Source organism: Pteropus medius, unplaced genomic scaffold, assembly GCF_902729225.1.
Source record: "Pteropus medius unplaced genomic scaffold, Ma_sr-lr_union100, whole genome shotgun sequence".
NCBI classification, from domain to species: domain Eukaryota; kingdom Metazoa; phylum Chordata; class Mammalia; order Chiroptera; family Pteropodidae; genus Pteropus; species Pteropus medius.
In genome coordinates, this window is record NW_024340699.1 from 15,773,121 (window position 1) to 15,781,568 (window position 8,448).

At 63.3% G+C, this 8,448-nt stretch overlaps 1 protein-coding gene across 3 annotated transcripts in view; it reads right to left on the minus strand.

The window, feature by feature from the left end:
• PRKAR1B (protein kinase cAMP-dependent type I regulatory subunit beta) overlaps positions 1-8,448 on the minus strand; it is a 77,203-nt gene that overhangs the window by 29,927 nt on the left and 38,828 nt on the right. For all 3 annotated transcript variants that reach the window (XM_039879092.1, XM_039879087.1, XM_039879094.1), the window contains 2 exons: positions 3,828-3,889; positions 3,299-3,345 (listed from right to left, as the gene is read on the minus strand). In XM_039879092.1, the coding sequence (XP_039735026.1) occupies positions 3,299-3,345; positions 3,828-3,889 (109 nt within the window). The remainder of the gene's footprint in view (positions 1-3,298; positions 3,346-3,827; positions 3,890-8,448) is intronic.

Sequence of the window (8,448 nt, forward strand, 5' to 3'; positions counted from 1 at the left end):
TCCCGCCCCCACCCCCCCACCCCCGGCTGGAAAACCTGACAACACGGGTGGAGGTGTGCAGCCGGCACGCGCATCGCGGGGTGGCCCCACGAGTCACTGCCTCCCCACATCAGAGACATGACTGTCCCAAGTTCCAGACCGCAGCCAAAAAGTGGGGTCTGCCCACAGTGCCCAGACACCCCAGCTCCAATGGGCTGGAGTCCAGCGAGCGCCTTAAAGCTGCTTTTGTGCCTGAACTGGGGCCCTGGACCCACCAGGACAGCATAGCTGAGGGTCTCCAAGTTACGAGACGGTGACCTTCTTCCTCTCACGAAATGGCCTATGCGTGTCCCCTGGTCTAGGGAGAAGCCACTGCAGCACTTGGCACGTCACAAGATCGTGGGGACAGAGTGGGCTGGTGGAGAGGCTGGGACCCGCCCCTCGACTCCGGCATCAGCCTGGCCCCGTGACCTCCCCGGATGAGCAGGCCAGGCCAGTCCCTCGATCTTAGCACCAGGGGTCAGTGGGACAAGACGATGTGGACTTCACAGTCTGTAAGGACAGGGCCATCCCGCTGGACCTGAGTGAGTCCAGACAGGCGTGAGCTGGGTGCGGAGCAGGAGAGACAGCTCGAGCGTAGACACTGAGCATCGGGGACAGGGATCTGTATTGGGGACGGCCCAAACCGCCCGCCGGCCGCACCTCAGCGCCAGGGCATTCATGGGTGGCGGCCCTCGGGCGGCGGCCATGCCTGGGCTAAGGGAGACAGGACAGGCGGCCCGTGCCGGGGGACGGGGAGAGTCGCTGCCAGCACCTGTGCTTGGGACAAGCTCGGGGCTTCCCTCCGTGCATCAGGGGGGACGGCCTCACAGTGAGCATGTGGAGACGTCACATCAGGAGCTGGGGCTGCTGAGGGCAGCAGAAGGCGGTGACAACTGAGTTAAGGGGAACAGAGGCAGGTGAACTGAGTTAAGGGGGTCAGAGGCAGGTGAACTGAGTTAAGGGGGACAGAGGCAGGTGAACTGCGTCCAGAGCCCGCCCCGGCCCCGCACCAGGCACGGTGGGTACTCGGCATGCAGCCCGAGCTCAGCGTCACTTCCTACGCGGCTCAGGGGACACAGGCCCAGGGACCAGCCAGGCGGTGACGGGGCCCGAGCTCTGAGGTCTGGAGACTGAGGGGTGCCTGGCCCGCCGCGGTCCTCCTACAGGGGCCGAGAGCATCTCACGGGCCATCGGCTCCTTCAGGAAAAGGCAAAAAAAGCTCCAACCCCCAACACCTGCTCGCCCAGGAGAACACGGCACCCAAACGCCCGGTGCTCCGTGTCCTGCCCGCCCGAGCTCCGGGCCCCCAGGCGGCACTTCGAACACGCCTTGGGCGTTGGGCTGGGGGAGTCCCGTGACTACCGGGCACGCGGAGAAGGGGGCACGCTCCAGGGCAGAAGCAGGAGCCGAGACCAGGCGGACTGGGGCTCTGTCCTGGGGAGGGTCTGGCCACCCACGTGGGGGGCAGCAGGAGGGACCGGGCAGAGCAGGAGTGAGGAGCGGGGACAGGAGGCAGGACGACCGGCAGGGATGAGGCTCCGTTGTGGACTTCGGCCCAGTGGCCACGGCCCCCACGCCCGCACCCGGGGCACCCTCAGGGCTGCAGGGGCCCCGCGGAGCAAGCGCTCAGTGACACGGGGGTGGGGCCGGCAGAGCAGCGGTGCCCGCGAGGCGGGTGGGGCTGGCAGGGAGAGGCGGGCTCCGAACACCTCCCCTCGGCATCTCTCAAGCAGGAGTGGCTCCGGTGGCCGCTGCCACGGGCAGTGCCCAGCTGGGACGCCGGCCGCATCCGCGCCTGTCTTCTCTGTTTCCTGGGCTGGTGTTTTTTTTAACCCAAAGTGAAGCCAGCAGGAGTTGACCCTGGCCTGGCCGTCTGAGCCCAGGTCAGAGCCTCGCCCCCTGGTGACCTCCCTCCCCCACACGCTTCCTCTGCGGCCGTGGGCGGCCCGGGGCCTCCAGGCCCTGCCTCGGCTCCCTCCTCTGCTGTGGGACAGACATTCCCCCTGCCCTGGACACGGCCGTCTGCCCAGGGGTGTCAGACGGAACCCCTATTCTCCATCCGAGGGGCCGTGGGCTCTTGAGCGTCACGTGACCTCACTTTGCAAGCCCCACAGTGAGTCATTTCCTGTGCTACCCACTCCGGAAGCTGGGAGCCGCCTGCCCAGTTCCCAGAACACGGCGACAGTGGACGCGGATGGGCTGTGGAGAGATGAGCAAGTCCGTGACCCCTGGAATAGCTCAAGTGACCCAGAGGCCAAGCCCTGAAATAGCTCGGTAACTCGGGGCGGCCTCACAGATGACAGCGGCAGCCGGTGGGGAGGGCCGCCCCAGGAGCAGGGTCTGCGGTGAGGGGGGCGGGTGCAGAGGACACCAAATGTCTGGTTCCCCGGTGCTGGTGTCTGAGGCCCGGGGGTGACTCAGGGGCCAGCCTGGATACTTGTGTGTGGTGCCAGCACTGCAGACACCCGGAATGCCAGGGCAGACTCGGTCCCTGCCCTCAGGGGCTAGTAGTCTGCAGGGGACTGTTCTCGAACGAATGGTTACGCCAAAGCACAGAACTGTAGACCGAGCTGAGTCCCACGGGGGAGGCCCTCAGGGCCACAGACAATCCAGGGCTGAGATGGACACGCCGACACCCCAGGCCAGGAAAAGCAGGGCCGGCCGTGTGCTGAGGGCGGGAGGCGGCCCGACCCAGGTGGCAGGTGGTGGACGAGGCACTGACCCCTCCAAACGGCTGCCATCTGGAGCAGCCCCATCAGAGTGTGGGTCCCTGACCCTTGGGACAGGTGAGGGTGAGCAAACGGAGCGAAACAGCATCCTGCGAGAGACGGGCTGGCCCGGGCGTCCGAGGTGAGCTGACACTGGACGCCGAGGCCACAGTCAGCTCCAGCAAAGCCAGACCTCGGGGGATGCACACACTGAACCCCTGCCCGCTCTAAAAAAGCATAAACAGCCCACGTGGCTGAGGAAGCGTGACACATCACGGCCACTGGCTCAGGCGGCCTGATCAAGCGGACGATTCCAGGACGGCCAGCGGCCTGCGCAGGGACACACGGCGGTGGAACGCCCGCCAGCGCCCACTCCAGGCTGCGCCTCCGTGCTGCTGCTAGTTTTTAAATGAAATGGACTACTTTTCTGGATTCAAATACTAGAAACGTGCCACTCAAAAGGTTTTTCTAGGCCCGAGCTTGCCCGTGACTCGGCGCTATGCAAAAAAGGTCGTCGAGCCCCGGCAAGCTCCCAGGTACTCTGCCAAAGGTGGTTAGGAGGTACTTACATCTACTTCTCCTTGGTCGATGACGTAGAAGTTGTCTCCTTCATTCCCTATTACAAAGCAGAACACAGCATGCATCACGTGAGCGTGAGTGACACAGCCACAGTGCTTGTGTCTTTGAAAACGGTCTTTGCAACATCGTTTCACGAACCCGCGCCCAGCAATGCTGGGTCTCATCTGCTTTTTTAAATTCTTTAAATAAAAACTGTCTATACGTAAGGTATAAACGGGACGACTAGACACATGCACACACAGGGACACAGTGGCTTCGGTCCAGCTACTGACCACGCCATCTCTTCGCGTGGCGGCCGCGGTCTGTGTGACGCCACCGCAGCCCCACGCCCGGGGGGCACTCCCGGTACTCGGGTCACCAGTTTTGCCGTGACGAGGCCACTGGATTACCTCGGAAAGCGGATCGCTCTCGGGTTCCACTCGTGCGTCTTCCCAGCACGGGCCATGAGAGTTCGCGTTAACGAGCTCAGCGGACCGCCCCGTGTCCCCGCCGGTTTCCGCTCCGAGAACGGGCACGTACCTTGCTGTATGACGGTCTCCCCGGCGATGTGAGTGACGGGGAACATGGCGTCGAAGATGTCGCTGGAAAAGAAGACACGGCGAGGGTGGGGGCGGCCGTGGCGGCCATGCCCACCTGCTTCGCCGCACCGGAAACGCGGCCCGTTCACCGGGGGCGAACGGACCGCGACGTGAAACGCGGGGGTAAAAGCCCGGCCCGCTGGCCGGATGGCAGGCCGAGCCCTCGCATGCGGCTCCCGCGCCCGCACAGCGTGTGCCGCTTGGGTTTTCACAAAAACGGGGTCACCCTGTCCACGCTGCTCTGGACGCCACCTGGGAACGGCGACAAGGGACGGTGAACGCGTCTCATGCGGGCAGGTGTGACTGTGCCGGCAGCGGCCTGAGGCCTGGGGACCTGCTCTGCGTTCTTCCTGGGGAAGCACCTTCTGTGAAAGGCGTGTGAAGACGCCGGACGCAGAAATGATGCGAGGTCGCAGCCTCTGCCTCAGAAACCGGACTCCGACCTGCTGACCCCACGGGCCACCGAGCCGGGCCGACGCTCCAGCCCGCAATTTAGTCGTGAAATGGACGCTACACGCGGGGTGTGCAAGGGAGCGAGCCGGCACGCGGCGGGGTGGGGTGTGCGCCGTCCAGGACCCTTCGTCTCTGCGGGACTGCGGCCAGCACGCGGTGTCAGAGGTCAGCGTCCGGCTCCCAAAATGCCACGACCACCCACAAGCGCGAAGCTCCCCGAAAGAGAAGTGCGAAGCTGGCAGCGGGCAGGAATGCGCCCCGCGAGCTCGGGAGGCGGGTTCCCCGCTGCCTGGCTAGTTAAAAGGGGGTGCTTCGAAGCTTCTGGTCAGCCTGGGCCCCCAAGAAGCAAACTCAGAACCAAACGGTCCTGCACTCCCTGCTCCCATTTCTAGATCCTGGAAAACATAAATAAGTTGTGCTTAAAATAAGCTGTCTGTCTGTCTGTCTGTCTCTCTCTGTCTCTCTCTCTCTCTCTCTCTCTCTCCTGTCTCTCTCTCTCTGTCTCTCTCTACTACTCAGCCTTCTCTCCTCTCTCTCTCTCTCTCTCTCTCTCTCTCTCTCGGCACCCCAGGGGGTGGATGGGTGGCAGGGGCTCTAGGCAGCTTGTGAGAGCCCCACCCGGGCCCCTCCTCCCCCAGCCGCCTGCCACCCAGCCCTGGCCTCTGGCCTTGGGCCTGGGCTGAGCTCCTGGCCACACACCCGGGGAAGTGTCTGCAGCCACGCCTGGCCACGGCTTTTCAGACTGCATTTCTTCAAAACCACAACATCAAAGACCTTAAAACGAGCAGGTCGTTAAGAAATGATTTTGAGATTCTTCCATCATATTTCTAAAAACTTTAACTCTCAATGGTAAGACATTTCCCAAATACTGTAAGTGATCAAACAGACCCCTGAGCACCCGGCACCCCAGCCCGGACCGACGTAACCTCTGCTCTCTGCTCTGGGCAGCCCTCTCCGGACAGCTGCTGGCCTCACAGGGCGGCCCGGCCCCCGGGCGAGGGGGCAGTCGCTGCCCACCCCGTTGCGTGCTCGACCTGCACCTCACAGACACACGTCCACAGGAAGGTCCGTCACTGTGTGGCGTCTTTACCACTCGCCCAAAGGTCCCTCCTGCAACTCGTCCCCCACCTGCGTTTTCTGAGCCCGTCTGGAACCCCCGTTGCTGCTGGCCTTCGAATGCGCTGCGGCCCGTGCGCCCCTCCTGTGCAGAAGGTGGGTTCAAGGGCTCCCCAGAGACGCTTCTGCAGTCTCAAACCGGCCACGATGGATGCCGGGGCTCCCCGAGGAGAGAGAGGCATGGGACTGTCCCCACATAATCCGGGCTCGCGTTCCACCTGTGCTGCCTGGAAGATTTCGGCCCCCAAACTGGGAGACGTAGTGCTTGCGTTGGTGCGGGCAGCCCCCTCTGCACGCCCAGGTGCGTCTGCCCAGCCTGGGCCCTGGCCCAGCATCCGGCAGATGACCGTGGCCGGTTTCCCCGCTGACCACACAGGTGTCTCCCCAGGTGTGCTTGCGCGCCCTTGGGGACAGGGAGCAGAAAGAACCCTCACTGTGACAACAAGGCTGGAGCCTCGTTTACCAAGAAGGCCCGCCTGCCTCTTGTCCCCAACTCGTGACTGACGAGGCCTGAGCCAGGCTGCACCCAGGGACGGTGGGGACGGCCGCATGTGCTCCGCCCGCCCCTCGCTGAGCGGGTCCCCTCCCCCTCACAGAGTCCCTTCCTCCTTCTTACCCTTTATGGCATTAAAGGCGTCGGCTGCCTCTGCCCAGGGAAAAAGAACAGTTTTCTGCTCCACCCTGGAAGCAACACCGAGAGGCTGCCGACCAGCTTAGTCTCACTGGGGCCCCTGCCCCTGTCCCCGGTCCACAGACGCAAGCGCTCAGGCACAGGGGACTGCACTGGGTCCTGGGGACCCCACCCCATGTGCAGGGCCGGTGCAGAACAGACACGTGAAGACACTGCAGCCGTCCGCCTGCAACGCCCCCACGTCGCCCACGCCCCTAAGCACCCAGCCCCATCACCCCCACCAGACCCCCGCCCCGTCCACACCCACCGCAGCCCGATGGGGTCAGACTATGTCTCCAGGCAGGACAAGGACATCAGATGCTAAGCAACTGAGCCCAAGGGCAGAAGCGGGGCGGAGGTGAGGCAGGCTGCAGCCCTGGTGTCAGCATGAGGCCCACAGTCACAGCCCACAGTGTCCCCATGGACGTGGGGCTCTGTGGGGCACACAGGAGGGTGAGTGGGTGCGCCCCCTCCCCCAGGGGGCAGCCTCAGCAAGGACACGGGAGGAAGAGAAGGTGCGTCTGCACGAAGTCCCGGAGAGCAGGTTAGGGACAGCCCGGGGGCCGACCCGGGGCCCCGCGCCCAGGACGCTCAGCCCAGCCTCTGTTCACCACCAGGACCCGAGAGCCAGCCCGGCCGGAGTCCCTCCGCGCCGTGTCCTCCAGCCCTCGCCCAGCTCCACGTGGGGCTCGGCCCCTTTCTCGCTGGCTTGCAGGAGGTCCTCGTGGGTCTCGGGTACTGGCCGCCTGTCAGTCTCGGACGCTGCAAACACCACCCGCAGTCAGTCATCTGTCCGCTGCCTTTTCCGTGACGCCCTTAACCGAGCAGGCACGATTCACTCAACGGAATCTGCTTTGTGCTTTTGTGGTCTGTGCTTTGTAAGTTCCACGTGAGGAAGTGCTTCCCCACAGGCGAGTGAGGAGACGCTGTCCCACGTCACCGCCCCGTGCCAGGCTGCTGTGATGCACGCCGCAGACGGTGGGGCTTAAACGACAGGCACTGGTCTCTCGCAGTCTGGAGGCTGCAAGTTCACGACCAGGTGTCTGGGGAAGCCTCTCCCGGCCAGCAGACGGCCACCGTCTCGCCGTGTCCTCACTCGGCGGGCAGAGAGGTCTCTGGGGTCCCTTCTTATAAGGACACGGATCCCATTTGGGGGCCCCACTCTCATGACTTCGTTAACCCCAGTGTCATCCCGAAGTCTCCGCTTCCAATAGCATCGCCCTGGGGGTTGGGGCTTCCACATAGAGATTTAGTGGGGACGCGATTTGGTTCATCTGTGAAACACGCAGTTTCCACGCTCACGTTTGGGTCTTTCGTCCGTGAGGAGGGGACGAAAGTGACCCACGACACCTACTAACCGGCCCGACCTTGCTATGCGCACAAGGCTGACACTCAAGTGTCTCCTACGGGCGGAACTGTGTCCCCCGAGTTCACATGAAGTTCGCGTGACGAGCTGGGCAGCTTGCCCTTGGTTTCCATTTTTCTGGAGCAACTTGTAAAAGTAAGAATGGACGGCTCGACGGAGTCACCCGAGACCCGCAGGCCCGGCCTGTCCGGGGGGGAGGCCTGTGTCCCATGGGGTTCTCTTAGCCTGTATTGGGTTCGCCAGGATTTCTGTTTCTCCCTGTGCAGACACTGGCATCATTTTCAAAGTATTCAACCTTTAAAAACTAAGAGTCATAAAAACCCAAATTGGGGGCTTTTCTTTGAAAAAATTGGAAGATCTAGCAACATGGGGGCTATGTTCCCACAAGGCGAGGCTTCGGGCACTGCCCACCCTGGTGGCAGCTCTGCCCGGTGGTCTGCCACAGTCCCCATGTCACCCACTGATCCCAGCCTCTGTGTTGCAAGTCCTGCCCACAGGGCTTGCTGCCCAGTGGGGGTGACAGCTGTAGACGGTGGACTTTGTCACAGGGTGGGTCATCCCTATGACAGGCACTTCCCTGATGGCACCCAGGGACCTGGTGCCAGTCCTGCACTTGCCTGGAGGGATCCAGGGGGCTGTGTACCCAAGGAGTGAGCCCATCAGAGAGTGATGGCAGAAGGACCTCTCCAAGCCCCCGGTCTCGGCCAGCCTCACGTACAGTTAGGGGTTTTCACTCTTTAATGGCTGACAGTTCCTATGTATATCATAACGGGGGCCAGAGAAACCTGACAGGTAAACGCCCCCCAGCCCCACCCTGCAAGGAACCTGCAGAAGAAAGGGCCTGGCTGGTTCCCAGGGGGAGGCCACCACGAACGGGGCAGAGAACAGGGAAGGGGCGCCCAGTGGCCCATCAGAGCTGCACCTGAACCCCGCACCCCCAAACGCCTGGGACACTCT